The 22375-nt window shown below is 50.9% G+C and overlaps 1 protein-coding gene across 1 annotated transcript; it reads right to left on the bottom strand.

The window, feature by feature from the left end:
* Positions 1-379: 379 nt before the first annotated feature.
* LOC110490431 (KICSTOR complex protein ITFG2) lies at positions 380-21850 on the bottom strand. Its single transcript, XM_036944816.1, has 11 exons — positions 21476-21850; positions 20883-20978; positions 20657-20698; positions 20360-20537; positions 20107-20246; positions 19614-19768; positions 19315-19463; positions 18029-18120; positions 17792-17909; positions 13469-13642; positions 380-555 (listed from the first exon to the last, which is right to left on the bottom strand). Exons 1-11 carry the CDS (start codon positions 21569-21571, stop codon positions 476-478), a joined length of 1320 nt encoding a protein of 439 aa, XP_036800711.1. The 5' UTR covers positions 21572-21850; the 3' UTR covers positions 380-475.
* Positions 21851-22375: the final 525 nt, after the last annotated feature.

Genomic DNA, 22375 nt, shown 5'->3' with positions numbered 1-22375 from the left:
GCCTTGCTGCTGATGGTCAAGTTACATAACACTGTTGGTATTATGCAACATCAGTACCTCTCCAGATCCTTGAGGATCAAAGAACAAAAAGACAGAAAGAAAGGGACTAAAATGGCTGACATATGGCTGGTATAACTTACAAGATCAAAAACCAGGAATAAATATTGGTGGTTGAACCTATACAGGTCATTCACATTGAGAGCATATATCACTTCAATGTGTCTTCCAGACCCTATTCCTAAACCAGTCTGGTGCTTGGAATACCAATAACTATGCCAGAAGGGAGATCTGAGACGGTATGAAATAGATACAAGCTGAGCTAGGCAAACCGGACACATTTCATAATAAGATTCTACCAGAAACATGACACAACTAACAGTCAGTGTGTGATTCAGCCTTTATTCAGAGTATTTACATAAACAAGGAGAAAGAGGGGGGGGGGTGGAGGAGTGGAGAGGTGAGGGTCGTGTTAAGGTCATCCGGCCTGCTTCTTCAGCGTGTGTCCATAGAGTGTGTCTCCCACCAGCTTTCTCACGGCCTCCCTGTCCTCGGCGTCTGTCAGAGACACAAATGGTGGCTATGACCCTTGACCAGACAATGATCATATGACCCCGTCTGTCCTCTGGCGGCATGAGCGCCTTCTGATTGAAAGGTTGCAGGTTCGAGTCCCTCTGAGGGAGCTGGGACTGCTCTGTATTAAACTCGGTCTTTAGTGGGGTTGAGTCAGAGTGGGTTTTGAAATGCAGATGAGAGCACTGCTTTAGATTAATCATAAATCACAGCTCAGCCAGTGGAGGAGCTCCCTGCTGCTCTGAGGAGCTCTTCTACCGACATTCACTTAAACTGGGGAGTTTAGAATGCATGACCATGGTTGCTTAGGGAAGGTAATGCAGAAAAAGTGTGACATCATCATGCAGAAGCAGGATACCATGCATTACGGATGGACCCTTCATATAGCTGGCCCCTTAAAGAAAATGCATTAGGGCAGGATGTTAAATCAAGAGATGCAGACAGGTAGTATGTAGTAGCTGCATGTCCGAGCTTTCTTGTTGAGGGTCCAACTTTGTAAGTGTTGTTCAAACCCATATTTACATAGTAATGACATACTACAGACAGGTACACAGGTTCACTTAACATAAATGTTTTAGCTTGCCACAGTGAAACACCTGAGAGTGGTGGTACAAAGTAAACTGTACCATCTGCATGGCAACGCTGCTGAGAAGACATTCGGGTTATTCATCTACTGCTGAAATAAACACAAGCAGAGAGAGATAAAAGTCCCCATAGGTATAACAAATATGCCTCTCTCCTCACGGTGTCTTGCTTTTACCTGTACAGCAACAGCCAGAATTATCATGCATTGTCACATTGTGAAGCCAGAGAAAAGAAGCTTCTAGATAAACATAAAACACACTGTAGATACATTTACTTTACTCTCTTCCTTGTTATTAAGCAATGAATCATATATAATATCTCAGTTCTGTCGACAGAGTCAGAGAAGGGGGATGTGTTTGGTTGTTATTTGTGTGAGTGAAGATGCCTACCATTGTGTGGAACTCAGACTTGGTGACAGGCGACAGCTTCACACACACAGGCAGCGCAATCTATCAGCAATAAGCTGATGTCACACTGCTAGCTGGGTTTATCCCCTCTCTGTCTCTGTCTGTCTCTGTCTCTACCCCCCCCCCGTCTCTCTCTCTGTCCCTACCCCCCCCCCCCCCCCCCGTCTCTCTCTCTGTCCCTACCCCCCCCCTCTCTCTCTGTCCCTACCCCCCTCTCTCTCTGTCCCTGTCCCTACCCTCTCTTTCTCTCTCTCTCTCTGTCCCTACCCCCTCGCTCTCTGTCTCTACCCCCCTCTCTCTCACTCTCTGTCCCTACCCCCCCCTCTCTCGCTCTCTGTCCCTACCCCCCTCTCTCTCTCTCGCTCTCTGTCCCTACCCCCTCTCTCTCTCTCTCTCTCTGTCCCTACTCTCTCTCTCTCTCTCTCTCTCTCTCTCTCTCTCTCTCTCTCTCTCTCTCTCTCTCTCTCTCTCTCTCTCTCTCTCTCTCTCTCTCTCTCTCTCTCTCTCTCTCTCTCTCTCTCTCTCTCTCTCTCTCTCTCTCTCTCTCTCTCTCTCGCTCTCGCTCTCTCTCTCTCTCGCTCTCTCTCTCGCTCTCTCTCTCTCTCTCTCTCTCTCGTCCCTACCCTCTCTCTCTCTCTCTCTCTCTCCTGTCCCTACCCTCACTCTCTCCTGTCCCTACCCCTCTCGCTCTGTCCCTACCCCCTCTCTCTCCCTGTCGGTCTGTCCCTACCCCCTCTCTCTCTCTCTGTCCCTACCCCCTCTCTCTGTCCCTACCCCCTCTCTCTCTCTCTGTCCCTACCCACTCTTTCTCTCTGTCCCTACCCCCCCTCTCTCGCTCTGTCCCTACCCCCCCTCTCTCGCTCTCTGTCCCTACCCCCCTCTCTCTCTTTCTCTCTGTCCCTACCCCCTCTTTCTCTCTCTCTCTCCCTACCCCCCCTCTCTCTCTCTCCCTACCCCCCCTCTCTCTCTCTCTCTCTCTCTGTCCCTAGCCCCTCTCTCTCTCTCTGTCCCTACCCCCCTCTCTCTCTTTCTCTCTGTCCCTACCCCCTCTTTCTCTCTCTCTGTCCCTACCCCCCCTCTCTCTCTCTCCCTACCCCCCCTCTCTCTCTCTCCCTACCCCCCCCCTCTCTCTCTCTCTCTCTCTCTGTCCCTAACCCCTCTCTCTCCCTGTCGGTCTGTCCCTACCCCCTCTCTCTCTCTCTGTCCCTACCCCCTCTCTCTGTCCCTACCCCCTCTCTCTCTCTCTGTCCCTACCCCCTCTTTCTCTCTGTCCCTACCCCCCTCTCTCGCTCTGTCCCTACCCCCCCTCTCTCGCTCTCTGTCCCTACCCCCCTCTCTCTCTCTCTCTCTGTCCCTACCCCCTCTTTCTCTCTGTCCCTACCCCCCCTCTCTCTCTCTCTCCCTACCCCCCCTCTCTCTCTCTCTCCCTACCCCCCCTCTCTCGCTCTCTCTCTCTCTCTGTCCCTAGCCCCTCTCTCTCTGTCCCTACCCCCTCTCTCTCTGTCCCTAGCCCCTCTCTCTCTCTCTGTCCCTACCCCCTCTCTCTCTCTGTGTCCCTACCCCCTCTCTCTCTCTCTGTCTGTCTGTCCCTACCCCCTCTCTCTCTCTCTCTGTGTCCCTACCCCCTCTCTCTCACTCTCTCTCTGTCTGTCCCTACCCCCCCCTCTCTCTCTCTCTCTGTCCCTACCCCCCCCCTCTCTCTCTCTCTCTCTCTGTCCCTACCCCCTCTCTCTCTGTCTCTCTCTGTCCCTACCCCCTCTCTCTCTCTCTCTGTCCCTACCCCCTCTCTCTCTCTCTGTCCCTACCCCCTCTCTCTCTCTGTCCCTACCCCCTCCCTCTCTCTGTCTCTCTGTCTGTGTCCCTACCCCCCCCTCTCTCTCTGTCCCTACCCCCACCCCTCTCTCTCTGTCTCTGTCTCTGTCCCTACCCCCCCCCCTCTCTCTCTGTCCCTACCCCCCCCTCTCTCTCTCTCTGTCCCTACCCCCCCTCTCTCTCTGTCCCTGTCCCTACCCTCTCTCTTTCTCTCTCTGTCTCTACCCCCTCGCTCTCTGTCCCTACCCCCTCTCTCTCTCCTGTCCCTAACCCCTCTCGCTCTCTCTCTCTCTGTCCCTACCCCCCCTCTCTCTCTGTCCCTACCCCCCTCTCTCTCTCTCTCTCTCTCTCCTGTCCCTACCCTCTCTCTCTCCTGTCCCTACCCCCTCTCGCTCTCTCTCTCTCTGTCTCTACCCCCCCCCTCTCTCTCTCTGTCCCTACCCCCCCCTCTCTCTCTCTCTGTCCCTACCCCCCCTCTCTCTCTGTCCCTACCCCCCTCTCTCTCTGTCCCTGTCCCTACCCTCTCTCTTTCTCTCTCTCTCTCTCTGTCTCTACCCCCTCGCTCTCGCTCGCTCTCTGTCCCTACCCCCTCTCTCTCTCCTGTCCCTACCTTCTCTTTCTCTCTCTCTCTCTCTCTCTCTCTCTCCTGTCCCTACCCTCTCTCTCTCCTGTCCCTACCCCCTCTCGCTCTCTCTGTCCCTACCCCCCTCTCTCTCTCTGTCCCTGTCCCTACCCCCCCCCTCTCTCTCTCTCGCTCTCTGTCCCTACCCCCTCGCTCTCTGTCCCTACCCCCCCCCTCTCTCGCTCTCTGTCCCTACCCCCCCCTCTCTCGCTCTCTGTCCCTACCCCCCTCTCTCTCTCTCGCTCTCTGTCCCTACCCCCTCTCTCTCTCTCTCGCTCTCTGTCCCTACCCCTCTCTCTCTCTCTCGCTCTCTGTCCCTACCCCTCTCTCTCTCTCGCTCTCTGTCCCTACCCTCTCTCTCTCGCTCTCTGTCCCTACCCTCTCTCTCTCGCTCTCTGTCCCTACCCTCTCTCTCTCGCTCTCTGTCCCTACCCTCTCTCTCTCTCTCTCTCTCTCTCTCTCTCTCTCTCTCTCTCTCTCTCTCTCTCTCTCTCTCTCTCTCTCTCTCTCTCTCTCTCTCTCTCTCTCTCTCTCTCTCTCTCTCTCTCTCTCTCTCTCTCTCTCTCTCTCTCTCTCTCTCTCTCTCTCTCGTCCCTACCCTCTCTCTCTCTCTCTCTCTCTCTCTCTCTCTCTCTCCTGTCCCTACCCTCACTCTCTCCTGTCCCTACCCCCTCTCGCTCTGTCCCTACCCCCTCTCACTCTCTGTCCCTAACCCCTCTCTCTCTCCCTGTCGGTCTGTCCCTACCCCCTCTCTCTCTCCCTGTCTGTCCCTACCCCCTCTCTCTCTCCCTGTCTGTCCCTACCCCCTCTCTCTCTCTCTGTCCCTACCCCCTCTTTCTCTCTGTCCCTACCACCCCTCTCTCGCTCTGTCCCTACCCCCCCTCTTTCTCTCTCTCTGTCCCTACCCCCTCTCTCTCTCCCTACCCCCCTCTCTCTCTCTGTCCCTAGCCCCTCTCTCTCTCTCTGTCCCTACCCCCTCTCTCTCTCTCTGTGTCCCTACCCCCTCTCTCTCTCTCTGTGTCCCTACCCCCTCTCTCTCTCTCTGTGTCCCTACCCCCCCCCTCTCTCTCTCTCTCTCTCTCTCTCTCTCTCTCTCTGTCCCTACCCCCTCTCTCTCTGTCTCTCTCTGTCCCTACCCCCTCTCTCTCTCTCTGCCCCTACCCCCTCTCTCTCTCTGTCCCTACCCCCTCCCTCTCTCTGTCTCTGTCTGTCTCTGTCCCTACCCCCCCCCCCTCTCTCTCTCTGTCCCTACCCCCCCCCCCCTCTCTCTCTGTCTCTGTCTCTGTCCCTACCCCCCCCCTCTCTCTCTCTCTGTCCCTACCCCCCCTCTCTCTCTGTCCCTACCCCCCTCTCTCTCTGTCCCTGTCCCTACCCTCTCTCTTTCTCTCTCTCTCTCTCTGTCTCTACCCCCTCGCTCTCGCTCGCTCTCTGTCCCTACCCCCTCTCTCTCTCCTGTCCCTACCTTCTCTTTCTCTCTCTCTCTCTCCTGTCCCTACCCTCTCTCTCTCCTGTCCCTACCCCCTCTCGCTCTCTCTCTCTCTGTCCCTACCCCCCTGTCTCTCTGTCCCTACCCCCCTCTCTCTCTCTGTCCCTGTCCCTACCCTCTCTCTTTCTCTTTCTCTCTCTCTCTCTCTCTGTCTCTACCCCCTCGCTCTCGCTCGCTCTCTGTCCCTACCCCCTCTCTCTCTCCTGTCCCTACCTTCTCTCTCTCTCTCTCTCTCTCTCTCTCTCTCGTCCCTACCCTCTCTCTCTCTCTCTCTCTCTCTCTCTCCTGTCCCTACCCTCACTCTCTCCTGTCCCTACCCCCTCTCGCTCTGTCCCTACCCCCTCTCACTCTCTGTCCCTAACCCCTCTCTCTCCCTGTCGGTCTGTCCCTACCCCCTCTCTCTCTCCCTGTCTGTCCCTACCCCCTCTCTCTCTCTCTGTCCCTACCCCCTCTCTCTGTCCCTACCACCTCTCTCTCTCTCTGTCCCTACCCCCTCTTTCTCTCTGTCCCTACCCCCCTCTCTCGCTCTCTGTCCCTACCCCCCTCTCTCTCTTTCTCTCTGTCCCTACCCCCTCTTTCTCTCTCTCTGTCCCTACCCCCCCTCTCTCTCTCTCCCTACCCCCCCTCTCTCTCTCTCTCTCTCTGTCCCTAGCCCCTCTCTCTCTCTCTGTCCCTACCCCCTCTCTCTCTCTCTGTGTCCCTACCCCCTCTCTCTCTCTCTCTCTCTCTCTGTCTGTCCCTACCCCCTCTCTCTCTCTCTGTGTCCCTACCCCCTCTCTCTCACTCTCTCTCTCTGTCTGTCCCTACCCCCCCCTCTCTCTCTCTCTCTCTGTCCCTACCCCCCCCCCCCTCTCTCTCTCTCTCTGTCCCTACCCCCTCTCTCTCTGTCTCTCTCTGTCCCTACCCCCTCTCTCTCTCTCTTTCCCTACCCCCTCTCTCTCTCTCTGTCCCTACCCCCTCTCTCTCTCTGTCCCTACCCCCTCCCTCTCTCTGTCTCTGTCTGTCTCTGTCTGTCTCTGTCCCTACCCCCCCCCCCTCTCTCTCTGTCCCTACCCCCACCCCTCTCTCTCTGTCTCTGTCTCTGTCCCTACCCCCCCCTCTCTCTCTCTGTCCCTACCCCCCCTCTCTCTCTGTCCCTACCCCCCCTCTCTCTCTGTCCCTACCATCTCTCTTTCTCTCTCTCTCTCTGTCTCTACCCCCTCGCTCTCGCTCGCTCTCTGTCCCTACCCCCTCTCTCTCTCCTGTCCCTACCTTCTCTTTCTCTCTCTCTCTCTCTCTCTCTCTCTCCTGTCCCTACCCTCTCTCTCTCCTGTCCCTACCCCCTCTCGCTCTCTCTCTGTCCCTACCCCCCCTCTCTCTCTGTCCCTACCCCCCCTCTCTCTCTGTCCCTACCCCCCCTCTCTCTCTGTCCCTACCCCCCCTCTCTCTCTGTCCCTGTCCCTACCATCTCTCTTTCTCTCTCTCTCTCTCTGTCTCTACCCCCTCGCTCTCGCTCTCTGTCCCTACCCCCTCTCTCTCTCCTGTCCCTACCTTCTCTTTCTCTCTCTCTCTCCTGTCCCTACCCTCTCTCTCTCCTGTCCCTACCCCCTCTCGCTCTCTCTCTCTCTGTCTCTACCCCCCCCCTCTCTCTCTCTGTCCCTACCCCCCCCTCTCTCTCTCTCTGTCCCTACCCCCCCTCTCTCTCTGTCCCTACCCCCCTCTCTCTCTGTCCCTGTCCCTACCCTCTCTCTTTCTCTCTCTCTCTCTCTGTCTCTACCCCCTCGCTCTCTGTCCCTACCCCCTCTCTCTCTCCTGTCCCTACCTTCTCTTTCTCTCTCTCTCTCCTGTCCCTACCCTCTCTCTCTCTCTCCTGTCCCTACCCCCTCTCGCTCTCTCTCTCTCTGTCTCTACCCCCCCCCTCTCTCTCTCTGTCCCTACCCCCCCCTCTCTCTCTCTGTCCCTACCCCCCTCTCTCTCTGTCCCTACCCCCCCTCTCTCGCTCGCTCTCTGTCCCTACCCCCTCTCTCCTGTCCCTACCTTCTCTTTCTCTCTTTCTCTCTCTCTCTCCTGTCCCTACCCTCTCTCTCTCCTGTCCCTACCCCCTCTCGCTCTCTCTCTCTCTGTCCCTACCCCCCCTCTCTCTCTGTCCCTACCCCCCCTCTCTCTCTGTCTCTGTCCCTACCATCTCTCTTTCTCTCTCTCTCTCTCTGTCTCTACCCCCTCGCTCTCGCTCGCTCTCTGTCCCTACCCCCTCTCTCTCTCCTGTCCCTACCTTCTCTTTCTCTCTCTCTCTCTCTCTCTCTCTCTGTCCCTACCCCCCCTCTCTCTCTGTCCCTACCCCCCTCTCTCTCTGTCCCTGTCCCTACCCTCTCTCTTTCTCTCTCTCTCTCTCTGTCTCTACCCCCTCGCTCTCTGTCCCTACCCCCTCTCTCTCTCCTGTCCCTACCTTCTCTTTCTCTCTCTCTCTCTCCTGTCCCTACCCTCTCTCTCTCTGTCCCTACCCCCTCTCGCTCTCTCTCTCTCTGTCTCTACCCCCCCTCTCTCTCTGTCCCTACCCCCCCTCTCTCTCTGTCCCTGTCCCTACCATCTATCTTTCTCTCTCTCTCTCTGTCTCTACCCCCTCGCTCTCGCTCGCTCTCTGTCCCTACCCCCTCTCTCTCTCCTGTCCCTACCTTCTCTTTCTCTCTCTCTCTCTCTCTCTCTCTCTCTCTCTCCTGTCCCTACCCTCTCTCTCTCCTGTCCCTACCCTCTCTCTCTCCTGTCCCTACCCCCTCTCTCTCTCTCTGTCTCTACCCCCCCCTCTCTCTCTGTCCCTACCCCCCCCCTCTCTCTCTCTGTCCCTACCCCCCCCCTCTCTCTGTCCCTACCCCCCTCTCTCTCTGTCCCTGTCCCTACCCTCTCTCTTTCTCTCTCTCTCTCTGTCTCTACCCCCTCGCTCTCGCTCGCTCTCTGTCCCTACCCCCTCTCTCTCTCCTGTCCCTACCTTCTCTTTCTCTCTCTCTCTCTCTCTCTCTCCTGTCCCTACCCTCTCTCTCTCTCCTGTCCCTACCCCCTTTCGCTCTCTCTCGCTCTGTCCCTACCCCCCCTCTCTCTCTGTCCCTACCCCCCTCTCTCTCTCTGTCCCTGTCCCTACCCTCTCTCTTTCTCTCTCTCTCTCTCTGTCTCTATCCCCTCGCTCTCGCTCGCTCTCTGTCCCTACCCCCTCTCTCTCTCCTGTCCCTACCTTCTCTTTCTCTCTCTCTCTCTCTCTCTCTCTCTCCTGTCCCTACCCTCTCTCTCTCCTGTCCCTACCCCCTCTCTCTCTCTCTCTCTGTCCCTACCCCCTCTCTCTCTGTCCCTACCCCATCTCTCTCTCTGTACCTACCCTCTCTCTCTCTCTCTCTCTCTCTCTCTCTCTCTCTGTCCCTACCCCCCCCTCTCTCGCTCTGTCCCTACCCCCCCTCTCTCGCTCTCTGTCCCTACCCCCTCTCTCTCTCTGTCCCTACCCCCTCTCTCTCTCTCTCTCTGTCCCTACCCCCTCTTTCTCTCTCTCTGTCCCTACCCCCTCTTTCTCTCTCTCTGTCCCTACCCCCTCTCTCTCTCTCTCTGTCCCTACCCCCCCCCCTCTCTCTCTCTCTCTCTCTCTGTGTCCCTACCCCCTCTCTCTCTGTCCCTACCCCCTCTCTCTCTCTCTCTCGCTCTCTGTCCCTAACCCCTCATCTCTCTCTCTCACACGCTCTGTCCCTACCCCTCTCTCTCTCTCTCACTCTCTGTCCCTACCCCCTCTCTCTCGCTCTCTCTCCCTACCCCCTCTCTCTCGCTCGCTCTCTCTCCCTACCCCCTCTCTCTCTCGCTCTCTCTGTCCCTACCCCCTCTCTATCTCTCTCTCTCTCCTGTCCCTACCCTCTCTCTCTCCTGTCCCTACCCCCTCTCTCTCTCTCTCTCTCTCTCCTGTCCCTAGCCCCTCTCTCTCTCTCTGTCCCTACCCCATCTCTCTCTCTGTGTCCCTACCCCCTCTCTCTCTCTGTCTGTCTGTCCCTACCCCCTCTCTCTCTCTCTCTCTGTCTGTCTGTCCCTACCCCCCCCCCCCCCTCTCTCTCTCTCTCTCCCTAGCCCCTCTCTCTCTCTCTGTCCCTACCCCCTCTCTCTCTCTCTCTCTCTGTCTGTCTGTCCCTACCCCCTCTCTCTCTCTCTGTGTCCCTACCCCCTCTCTCTCACTCTCTCTCTCTCTCTCTCTGTCTGTCTGTCCCTACCCCCCCCTCTCTCTCTCTCTGTCCCTACCCCCCCTCTCTCTCTCTCTCTGTCCCTACCCCCTCTCTCTCTGTCTCTCTCTGTCCCTACCCCCTCTCTCTCTCTGTCCCTACCCCCTCCCTCTCTCTGTCTCTGTCTGTCTCTGTCTGTCTCTGTCCCTACCCCCCCCCCCCTCTCTCTCTCTGTCCCTACCCCCCCCTCTCTCTCTGTCTCTGTCCCTACCCCCCCCTCTCTCTCTCTCTGTCCCTACCCCCCCTCTCTCTCTGTCCCTACCCCCCTCTCTCTCTCTGTCCCTGTCCCTACCCTCTCTCTTTCTCTCTCTCTCTCTCTCTCTCTCCTGTCCCTACCCTCTCTCTCTCCTGTCCCTACCCCCTCTCGCTCTCTCTCTCTCTGTCCCTACCCCCCCTCTCTCTCTGTCCCTACCCCCCTCTCTCTCTCTGTCCCTGTCCCTACCCTCTCTCTTTCTCTCTCTCTCTCTCTGTCTCTATCCCCTCGCTCTCGCTCGCTCTCTGTCCCTACCCCCTCTCTCTCTCCTGTCCCTACCTTCTCTTTCTCTCTCTCTCTCTCTCTCTCTCTCTCTCTCTCTCTCTCTCTCTCTCCTGTCCCTACCCCCTCTCTCTCTCCTGTCCCTACCTTCTCTTTCTCTCTCTCTTTCTCTCTCTCTCTCTCTCTCTCTCTCTCCTGTCCCTACCCTCTCTCTCTCCTGTCCCTACCCCCTCTCTCTCTCTCTCTCTCTCTCTGTCCCTACCCCCTCTCTCTCTGTCCCTACCCCATCTCTCTCTCTGTACCTACCCTCTCTCTCTCTCTCTCTCTCTCTCTCTCTGTCCCTACCCCCCCCTCTCTCGCTCTGTCCCTACCCCCCCTCTCTCGCTCTCTGTCCCTACCCCCTCTCTCTCTCTGTCCCTACCCCCTCTCTCTCTCTCTCTCTGTCCCTACCCCCTCTTTCTCTCTCTCTGTCCCTACCCCCTCTTTCTCTCTCTCTGTCCCTACCCCCTCTCTCTCTCTCTGTCCCTACCCCCTCTCTCTCTCTCTCTCTCTCTCTGTGTCCCTACCCCCTCTCTCTCTGTCCCTACCCCCTCTCTCTCTCTCTCGCTCTCTGTCCCTAACCCCTCATCTCTCTCTCTCACACGCTCTGTCCCTACCCCCTCTCTCTCTCTCTCACTCTCTGTCCCTACCCCCTCTCTCTCGCTCTCTCTCCCTACCCCCTCTCTCTCGCTCGCTCTCTCTCCCTACCCCCTCTCTCTCTCGCTCTCTCTGTCCCTACCCCCTCTCTATCTCTCTCTCTCTCCTGTCCCTACCCTCTCTCTCTCCTGTCCCTACCCCCTCTCTCTCTCTCTCTCTCTCTCTCCTGTCCCTACCCCTCTCTCTCTCTCTCTCTCTCCTGTCCCTACCCCCCCCCCCTCTCTCTCTCTCTCTCCTGTCCCTACCCCTCTCTCTCTCTCTCTCTCTCTCCTGTCCCTACCCCCTCTCTCTACCCCCTCTCTCTCTCTCTCTCTCTCTCTCCTGTCCCTACCCCTCTCTCTCTCTCTCTCTCCTGTCCCTACCCCTCTCTCTCTCTCTCATCCCTACCCCCTCGCTCTCTCCCTACCCCCCCCCTCTCTCTCTCGCTCTCTGTCCCTACCCCCTCTCGCTCTCTCTCTCTCCCGTCCCTACCCCCCCTCTCTCTCTCTCTCTCCTGTCCCTACCCTCTCTCTCTCTCTCTCATGTCCCTACCCTCTCTCTCTCTCTCTCCTGTCCCTACCCCCCCCTCTCTCTCTCTCTCTCTCTCTCTCTCTCTCTCTCTCTCTCCTGTCCCTACCCTCTCTCTCTGTCTCTCTCCCTCTCTCCTGTCCCTACCCTCTCTCTCTGTCTCTCTCCTGTCCCTACCCTCTCTCTCTCTCTCTCCTGTCCCTACCCTCTCTCTCTCTCTCTCCTGTCCCTACCCTCTCTCTCTCTCTCCTGTCCCTACCCTCTTTCGCTCTCTGTCCCTACCCCCCCTCGCTCTCTGTCCCTACCCCCCCTCTCTGTGTCCCTACCCCCTCTCTCTCTGTCCCTACCCCCTCTCTCTCTCTCTGTCCCTACCCCCCCCCCTCTCTCTCTGTCCCTACCCCCCCTCTCGCTCTCTGTCCCTACCCCCCCTCGCTCTCTTGTCCCCTCTCTCTCTCTCCTGTCCCCTCTCTCTCTCTCCTGTCCCCTCTCTCTCTCTCCTGTCCCCTCGCTCTCTCCCTACCCCCCCTCGCTCTCTCCCTACCCCCCCTCGCTCTCTCCCTACCCCGCCTCGCTCTCTCCCTACCCCGCCTCGCTCTCTCCCTACCCCGCCTCGCTCTCTGTCCCTACCCCCCCTCGCTCTCTGTCCCTACCCCCTCTCTCTCTGTCCCTACCCCCCCTCTCTGTCCCCCCCACCCCTCTCTCTCTCTGTCCCCCCCACCCCTCTCTCTGTCCCCCCCCACCCTCTCTCTCTCTCTCTCTCTCTGTCCCCCCCCACCCCTCTCTGTCCCTACCCCCCCCCCCCCCTCTCTCTGTCCCTACCCCCCCTCTCTCTGTCTCTGTCCCCACCCCCCCTCAGCCTCCATGACCACTATGTGTCTCATGATGAGTTAGGTAACAGTTCTCTGAAATCGCAGGAAGGAGCACCAACACGCCCAGGGGTTCAATTATTAACACGCTGCAGGAACAGGAAGCTACTAGGCTTAGCTGCTGTTAGGAAATCTGTCGTCAGTACATTTAAAAAAATATATATGAATGAGGCCTACATGAAATGGCTATCTGCAGACTATATAATCAAAAACAACAATAAAAACATTGAAGAAAAAAAGAAGTGGAATGGTATCAAATACATCAAACACCTGGTTTCTAGGTGTTTGATGCCATTCCATTTGCTCTGTTCCGGCCGTTATTATGAGCCGTCCTCCCCTCAGCAGCCTCCACTGGGTCAGGTAGCTGGGCCATCTGTCACTCAGAGAGCACAGCAGCTACTGGCTCCGAAGGAGATGGCCATGCAGAGCAGCAGAGTATAGTACAAACGAACAGTCACACAGTACGTGCATATGCAACACAAACATAGACAGAAAGCTAGCTACTGTATTATGTAGTGCAGTCTATGTCACTCATTAGTGGGGCAGACCAGGGACAGATGGAGATGGTGCCCACGGAGCAGAAAAATAAGCCTGAATAGAGCTTGGCAGCTTGTCGTCCTAAAAAACTGAAATGAGATACCTCTGGTTCGTTTCTATGGGGAAAATGAATGGGAAAGAATGGGGTTTTGGGATAAACGCTGAAAATAAGGTTAACACGGGCTTAGGAGATCTTCTACGTTTTGTTCGAGGAGATAATATCAGGCCGTTAACGTGACCTTTATGAATTATGAAGCCTTTTATGTCCTTTGTGATTTTTTTGGATGACATAAATGCTTCAGAATTCACAAAAAGTGATATTAGCGGATGAAGATTATCTCATAGAACAAGATGCCCTAAGCCTGTGTTTACCACCAACCTTATTTTCGGCGCATTTATCCAAAAACTCCATTCATTTACCCATAGGCTTTGCCCATGAACCATGGCAGACTGGTGCCTACAAAAAGACACCATTATGATTGTGTGTGTGATGTGTTTGTGAATCTGGGCAGTGTTTGACAGTGTTGCTAGCCTGCTGAAAGAGACGTATTTCAACCTACTTAGTCCACCTGTCGGCTCTCTCTAATAAGGCTGGGGATGAGGTTAGACCTAACAAAAAAAAATCTAGATATGATTTGAATGAGAGTAGCTTTTAGGTTTATATTGTTGTCTAACTCCAACTCACCCACTCCCAGTTGCTCCAGCTGGGCCTTGAACTCTGGCCTCTCCTCCAGGACCCTAAGGAGATGGGTGGGCTCCATGCGCTCCAGCTCCACCCTCCAGTACACATAGATCTTGTGGTTGAAGCTGACGTACACCAGACAGGGGCTGTTCTTGCCATCCTTACAGGTGTACTGACCTGTTAAACACCAACATGTAAGGCCAGTTAGACAACCACAGGGAAGAACATATTCCATGACTAGGGGCCTGAGTTTTCCCTAATCACATGTCCTAATCAGGACAAACTCCAGGCCCTAGTCATTACAGTAAAATATACATTGTGACAGTAGGAGACGCTTAGAAATAAGATTGTTCAAATTAAATAAATCAAATCAGATTGTATTTGTTACATGTGCCGAATACAACAGGTACAGACAGACCGTACCATGAAGTGCTTAAAAACAAGCACCAAATGACCAATGCATTTTTTTTCCTTTTAGTAAGGAAGAAAATATTTGCTCATCACTGTGGCCCTGTGAACACACCTGTGAACACACCTGTGAACACACCTTATGAACACACCTTATGAACACACCTGTGAACACACCTGTGAACACACCTTATGAACACACCTGTGAACACACCTGTGAACACTGGCTCGCAAGCAATGCCAACAGTGGTGAGGCTGAGCTAATGCACTCCAATGACCACAGAGACAAAGCATGGATGAGCCCTGAGCGTGTGTTGTTCACACACTAACTCTGATAGCACTGTAGAAATGCAGGCAGTGTGCTTGAAAATTACGTCCTGTCTGTAGCTTCAACATGCGTTCATCGATACACATTCCGCATGTATTCCTTGTGGTATTATTATTATTTGTATTATTCTCTGCGCTGTTGGAAAGCGCCCGTTAGTTAGCATTTCACCGTTACTCTACGCCTGTTGTTTACCAAGCATGTGACAAATAACATTTGATTTGTATTCTCGTCCATTTCTTTAATCCTCTTTTTAGATAACAATATGATCTCTCTCTCTGCTCTCGGAGAGCCACTGGGGCGGCTCGTGCAGAGATTGGAGAAACAGCGTTTGACAGAGCCTGAAATAGAGGATGAAGCTGGTTTATGTGAGCCTGAAATCCAACACTGCCATCTAATGGTGACATGAGTTGGAAACATACTGAATTAACACTGTCTATATCAGGTGTTCACAAATTTGGGTACCCAATGCTGTCGGGGGTACGCCAAATTAAAATGTGATTCCCATTTAAAAATAATAATAATTGTATTTAAAAAAATATTTTTAAAATTCTTCACATTTTCAAACAGTCCATTATAGTTTCCAACAGGGCTATACATTTGGGTGAGTTTTTTTTCTCTCACCAGAGTAGCCTCGTTTCACTACCAAAAATACAATTAAACCATTTAGTGTTCAGCAAAATAACAACACAATGTCAAATACAGGTAGCCTAGTCAAATAATTAACATCCAATCACATTAACCGTTACTCTCTCGCGGGAATTCCACTAACGGTCTGTAGGTACCTGGGAAAGCACCGAACAACAGACAGGGACGTTGGACCATCGAAGAGGCGCAAATATGATGAGAACTACATGGATTTAGGGTTCACTTATATTGGGAGTAGTGCCTTTCCTCAGCCACAGTGTGTTATATGTGCAAAAGTACTGTATCACAACTCAATGAAACCTTCCCTCTTGCGCAGATATTTAGAAACAAAACATGCCAATTTTTTAAATAAGCCACAGGAGTTTTTTGAGCGAGAATAAAGACATGTATAAAAGGTACCATTAATAAGAAGGGGCTAGAAGCGTCTTATATGGTGAGCTACCGAGTGGCTAGGACAGGCAAGCCTATTGTGGAGGACTTAATTCTTCCTGCTGCCGCGGATATGGCTGGGACACTGCTGGGGGAAAAGGCCCAAAAAACTATACAGACAATGGCTTCATCAACAACACTGTTTCACAACGCATCAGTGACATGGCAGGAGATGTTTTGAAACAATTACTGCTTCACATACAAGCCAGTGAATTCTATGCTTTACAGCTGGATGAGTCAACAGACATGGTGGGCCTGGCACAGCTCCTGGTATATGTCCGTTACGTTTATGGGAGGTCAATTAAGGAAGACATCCTCTTCTGCAAACCACTGGAAACCAGGACAACAGGAGATAATATTTTTAAAGTACTGGACAGCTTTGTGACATTAAATGAACTTTGGTGGTCAATATGTGTTGGTATCTGTACTGATGGCGCAAAAGGCATGACAGGGAGACAGTGGAGTGGTAGCAGTTGCTCCCACCCCACATAACGGACATATACCAGGAGCTGTGCCAGGCCCGCCACATCTGTTGACTCATCCAGCTGTAACAATTCACTGGCTTGTATGCAAAGTAGTAATTGTTTCAAAACATCTCCTGCCATGTCACTGATGTGTTGTGAAACATTGGCAGCATCCACCGAGAGGCTCTTGCTGCCAAAGGAATGCCTAACAGTTTGAAAGACGTTTTGGACACCACAGTGAAAATTGTTAACTTTGTTAAAGCAAGGCCCCTGAACTCGTGTATTTTCTGCACTATGCAATGATATGGGCAGCGACCATGTAGCGCTTTTACAATATACAGAAGTGCGCTGGTTATCAAGGGGAAAAATAGACGCGTTCTTTTGGAATTGAGAGACGAGCTTAAAGTTTTCTTTACTGACCATAATTTTCACTTGTCTGACTGCTTGCATGATGACGAGTTTCTCACACAACTGGCCTATCTGGGTGATGTTTTTTCTCACCTGAATGATCTGACTCTAGGATTACAGGGACTCTCTGCAACTATATTCAATGTGCGGGACAAAATTGAGGCTATGATTAAGAAGTTGGAGCTCTTCTCTGTCTGCTTTAACAAGGACTACACACAGGTCTTTCAATAATTGGATAATTGTGTGTGTGCAAATGAACACAAGATTACGGACAATGTCAAATGTGATTTAGCGAAGCACCGTGAGTGAGTTGGGTGCATAATTACGCAGGTACTTTCCCGAAACGGATGACACAAACAACTGGATTCATTATCCCTTTCATGCCCTGCCTCCAGTCCACTGTACCGATATCTGAACAAGAGAGCCTCATCGAAATTGCAACAAGCGGTTCTGTGAAAATGTAATTTAAATCCGAAGGCACTGCCAGATTTCTGGATAGGGCTGCGCTCAGTTTCTTGCCTTGGCAAATCGCGCTGTTAAGACACTGATGCTCTTTGCAACCACGTACCTATGTGGAGAGTGGATTCTCAGTCCTCACTAGCATGAAATCTAAACAGGCACAGACTCTCTCCAATATGGTGGAAAAATTGCAAGATTATGATATAATACTTTTATTGTATCAAATGGTTGTTTTATGCAACAGAATAGAGTATTCTGTTAACTATTGTGTGTGTGTGTGTGTGTGTTCTACTAAGGATGGGCCTCAGGGAGAAAAGGAGATTTACGATGTCTTTTGGGTGATAAAACCTAAAGAGCATTCCAGAGCATGAGTTAATGTTTCTGTTCTTTACCGTATCAGGGAGAGATGGTTCCAGTTTGGAGTCGGAGGGCCAGACACTGGTCTATACAATGAAAACTGTTGACCAGCAGATACTGTCTGCTATGTATTATAGGTATATTTCATACAGATCTTAACCTTGTGACCCGTTCTACACATCTGTTGTTGGTCATGTAGGTTGAAAGTGGTGTATCTTGGCTATAAAAAACCTTTCGTCTCTGGGCTCTCAACGAATCATCTTAGCGTGATTCGCCGACCAGCCATCGCTATTGCAAAGCTCTCACTAATACGGATTCAGTTTAAGTATAACTCTGACTTGTGTGATAAGTTTGTCTCTCCTCATTTGATGATACAGAAATTAACCACCACACCAATACAACCCAACATTGCAGAGTTATGTGCATCCTTTCAAGCACACCCTTCTCATGAACCTGTGGTGAGTTATTCACAATTTTTGATGAATAAAGAGCAAAATTATTGATTATTATTATATTATTATTATTTGTGCCCTGGTCCTATAAGAGCTCTTTGTCGCATCCCACGAGCCGGGTTGTGACAAAAACTCACTCATTCTTATGTTAAATAAATGTATCGTATAGTGTGTGTGTGGCAGGCTTACAATGATGGCAAAAAAACAACATTTGAGTGTGCGCTGACCCTGGTGCTAGAGGGGGTATTCAGCTGGATGTTGAATGTTTGAAGGGGTACAGGACTATAAAATGTTTGGGATCCACTGGTCTATATCATTTGCTTAGTCATCACGTAAATCAGGTATACATAGGTGAGGGATATGACTAGAGTCTCACCTGCACAGAAAGCATTGACGTTCTCGTCAAACTGGAACCGCACCACCATGCGGTTGTGGTCGATGATGTAGGTCTGACCATCCCAGGCACACGCCACCACCTCCTCTCTGCCGTCGCCCTGGAGACAAGAGGCACAGTCACAATGTCAAAAACCGCACAGGCACGAACAGTCACAAAAAAAAAAAAAAAAAAAAAAAAAAAAAAAAAAAAAAACAGAGATTGTTTTTGTAAACTCACTGTGACGTCCAGCTTCTGCAGAGAAAAGAGCTGGTGATCCACTTGCACTGACCATTTCAACTGCTCTGAACTGTCCATCAGTTTCAGGGTGCCTGGAACACAAAAACACACAATCACGTTAATCACATAATAAAATGACCAACATTTTATGCTTAATATTGTTAATGGTATCAAGGGTATTGTTTAAACTGCATATAATACGACAGTCCGAGAAACAAATACAAAGAACTTAAACAACTCAAGACCTGCAGATCACTGGTTCTCACGAGGTTAAGGAAAACATGAAATGGAATGAATTATTTCTGTGGTTACAGCAGCAGTCTGAGTGCTGGACACCAATTTTGCCCTATTTCCTTGATTCGGGCTCAGGGATGGAGACATTTAGATGACGATCTTGAAGGTAACCTTTATTCACAACCATTTCTGTCCCTCGAACTCTCCTGAAAACACCAACAAGCTTTGAATCCAAATCCAAATAGTTGGAAAAATCATCTTCATATTAAACTGCAACATTATCTTCATGAGTCACCTTCATTGTTTTAAATAAAATGGCTGTAATATGATCTGGTTACATTTCACTATTCCCTCAGCAGAATTGCTCAAACGTTGATCCTAATTAGGGTACACAGGCATGTCAAGCCCTCTCTTGGTGCATCATTATTAGCCTATCTATGACTGGCCCAGACTCTCTAGTAAGATAATCCTATTGGTTCCCCTTTTCTTTAAATATTGATAGTCTCTCCAGGAGCTCACAGAGCCCTCAGCCTGCTCAACCACAACCAGTCTCCTCTGGTAACATTCACCCACAACACCTTCCTCCGTTCTACATGCCTTTCCTAGTTCTGAGTGATCTTGTTAGACATTGTAATTGGTGAGAGAGTAAGAAAGGTCTTCCTTTTCCCCTTAAGGGGGCTGCGGAGCAGGCTAGGTAGCTCTGTGAGCTGGCAGATATACTGCCGGTCAGAGATATCCTCCTTATAGAAACCTGCTGGACATACAGGGTCATGTCTGTTGAGATAAACAGGTCAGTCAGGTATCTTCACAACCACATGTCATATAAACCTTGGATCTGATTTTTTGTTGTTGCTGAGTCCACTGCAGTTATGATTTAGCTCATTATTTTAGAAGATAATTGACTGCCGTGATGTTAACACGTCCTATCTGAACACATCCTCATTAGAATTCTGTTATGAGACTGACTGCGTACAAAAGTTTAGGGTGGTCAGTGGTGCGATTAGCGAATTACGCAGCGTTGCTCTTCTGAACAACTCAATTAAGACACTTACCATCTAGAGTACAGAGGGCAAACAGGCCGCATTTAGAGGAGTCGCCTTTGGAGCCTCTGCTTATGCTCCCGATGAGATGAGTGGAAACGTTCTTGTTGTGGATCCGACCAGTGGTCAGATGCAGAATGACGTCTCTGGAGGGACCCTCGCTGTGACAGACACATTACAAACACAGGACGATACCAACATGAACTGGCACAGCTTATCTATAATTAGACAGCCAAAGCACTGTTATATGTCTACTACATGTATTAATACTGCATATGTATTAGGTGCTCTGCATGTCCAGTGGTATGTACCTGCCAGGAGTGGGTGGAGCCTCCTCCCCAGGCCCCACCTCAGAGGAGCCCTGTTGTGTCCATGTGCACAGCAGGATGGCAAAGCCACAACCAGGCTGGGACACCATCAGTTCAGGAAGACCCTCTAGGTCTGGGTTTACTGACAGGCTGTCCACCTGTCACAGGAGGAAATAATGGATTAGAAATAGTAGAGTGTACACTTTACAGGATGTGAAGTCACCCAGTGTTATATGGGGTTTATATGTTAGGCCAGAGTTCAACTCGGGATAACCGGTCATACAACAAATCCTTAAGAACTAACCTGCTCCGGGACAGGCTAACTCCACATACCCTGAATGAAATGACTGAGCCACGAGTTGAGGACCATTTAAATCAGATTCACTCCCTCTTGCAAAGACTGCATCATCCCCTCCATTTGAGGAAGACCACTTATTCAATATTTTATTTATTTCAGTCTTTGATTGACATATTCCATGTTTGTGTATAGACCTGCCTGTCCCTCCAGAAGCCACTTCTTCAGCAGGACCAGCTGTCCAGAGCTCAGATCTGAAGAATCGGTAGGCTCCTCCCAGCGGAACGCTCTCACCACACGGTCTGTGTATCCCACTACAAGCTCACTGCGCCCATCCCCATCTGCAAAGCGTGTACACACACAGTTGAGAATAAAGCAGTCAAAAACAGAAGCGGTCAATCGCATTGAGGGTGCCTACATCTAGGGCGAAATGGGTGCAGAACAGAGAGGTTACCTATGTCACTAATAAGGATGACTTTGGTGTTGGCAGGAATGTGCTGAGAGAAGCAGGGTTTCTGGTCATCAGAGAACAGCGCCTCCTGCTGGCTGGATGAATCTGACTTGGCTCCTGCCACTGCAGACAGGTCAAACAGGTGAAACCATCCCTCTGCACCCACAGCAACTACAAAGTTCTGATGGATAAGTTAAGGCAGTGAATAGTTAGGTGATAGCACACACTGGATGCAAGGGGAAAATGACACAAATATTCCTCATCTGACTGGAGGACTATGCACAGTTTCTGCACACCCACCCTTCCTTTGTTGCAAATGTCTCCAACACCAACACAGGTGAGCTAAAAAATAAACCAAAAAGATAATTCATTCAATATTTGTCTAAATATGATAAAATAACAATATAAATCAGATGTGCAGACAGAGGTGTTCAAATGTCCTATTTCATGCCACTACAGTTGTACTGAAATGTGCTGACATTTGAACTCAGAGAAGTGATCAAATGCCCTCTAAGCAGCCACTTACCATGCCCACACATGTTCTAGTGATCCAAGGCTTGGCGTCATCGTTCTTGTACACATGCAGCTTTCCACTGGTGTCACCCACAATAAGTTCATTCAGCTGTTCAAAAATAATAACAGCTCATGTCAAGGTTCTGGTGTCAAGGTTTCCGTAGATATAAGACATGTTGTCGTAAATATGTTGAAGGTCAAGGAACGTGATAGGAGTACTGTTATGGCATCTACCATTTCACTCTTATCGTGACTGGGGGGGAATGAGTCAGAGACCCTCTAAAGCAGGAGTTGCTATTTACAGTACAGGGACTAGAAAGGCACAGCTGGACAATGAATGGGCAAGTGGAGAGTGGGCAGAGCAGTCTATGACTTCTGAAAAATTATTTATGTTGCCACGTAGGTGGGGGAAATAACTGACAAAAAAAACGAGTTGATACATGTCATTGGTAGGCCTACAATATGTATAACTGGCCCTAAGAGGTGGATACACTAACGCCGTGAGCATTGAGACTACACACATTTTTTTTTCAAGGATTGCCAATGTCCGAAAACATGGACACAAGGAAAGATCCCTGAATAATTGTCTAGCTGCTGATACTTTACCGAGTCATTGTCCGCATCACCAAGACAAATTGCATGAGGGAAAAGGGTTCCGGGGAAATCAAAACTAACACGCTGAACATAGCTCAAGGACCGCATATCACCAGATAACAGTTTGATAGCTGAGCTGGACACTGACAGCTGCAATTTGCACCATCCAAAAGCAAGTTAGAGAAACATCAAGTAGGTTGCTGTTTTAAAGCGTATATTTTAGCGTTGTTTCTGCTTTTAAACTTGGCATGATAACTATTATCAACCACAACCACTAAAAATACCAGAAAGATGTAGTGAAGTTATAAAACGCGAGGGTTTGTACGCTCTTCCTTAAACAAAGCACACGTGATAAAAAAAAAAAACAGTACGGAAGCATACTCCAGACAAGCTTCACGCGTTTTGTAATTTGCGATTCGCATGGTCAAGTGGCGATATTTATTGTAATCATACAGATATCGTTAGTTATTTATAAATAAAGACCAAATTAAACAGCCGACAAAAAATATATTATATTGTAACATAATCCCTGCATTTGTGTTTATGCACAAATAATGAATCCCACCTAGCTGATTATTCAATTGTTGTTAATATAGCCTAATGTCACATTCACATGTAGCATAGTAATTCCAGAATGTTCTATGATTGTAAATGATCAATTATAATGTCAGTGAGCTAAAATAATAACGTGGTAGACTGCTGTGGGCATTAAATAAATAAAAATGAAAAACTCAGTACAAATGCCATCAAATTAACGTGGACTTGAAAGGTATTTGGGTGATGCACTGTCAATCCTCTAGAGGGTACTGCAGTACAAGACAAAATATTTTACAACTATTTCACCTCATGCATACTGTCTAGGGACCCAGCCCTTCTGACCCATATGACCCTTTGAGTGAGTAACCCAAGCCA

Source organism: Oncorhynchus mykiss, chromosome 15 (assembly GCF_013265735.2).
Source record: "Oncorhynchus mykiss isolate Arlee chromosome 15, USDA_OmykA_1.1, whole genome shotgun sequence".
In the NCBI taxonomy this organism is placed as follows: domain Eukaryota; kingdom Metazoa; phylum Chordata; class Actinopteri; order Salmoniformes; family Salmonidae; genus Oncorhynchus; species Oncorhynchus mykiss.
This window is presented reverse-complemented; position numbering and strand designations above follow the sequence as displayed.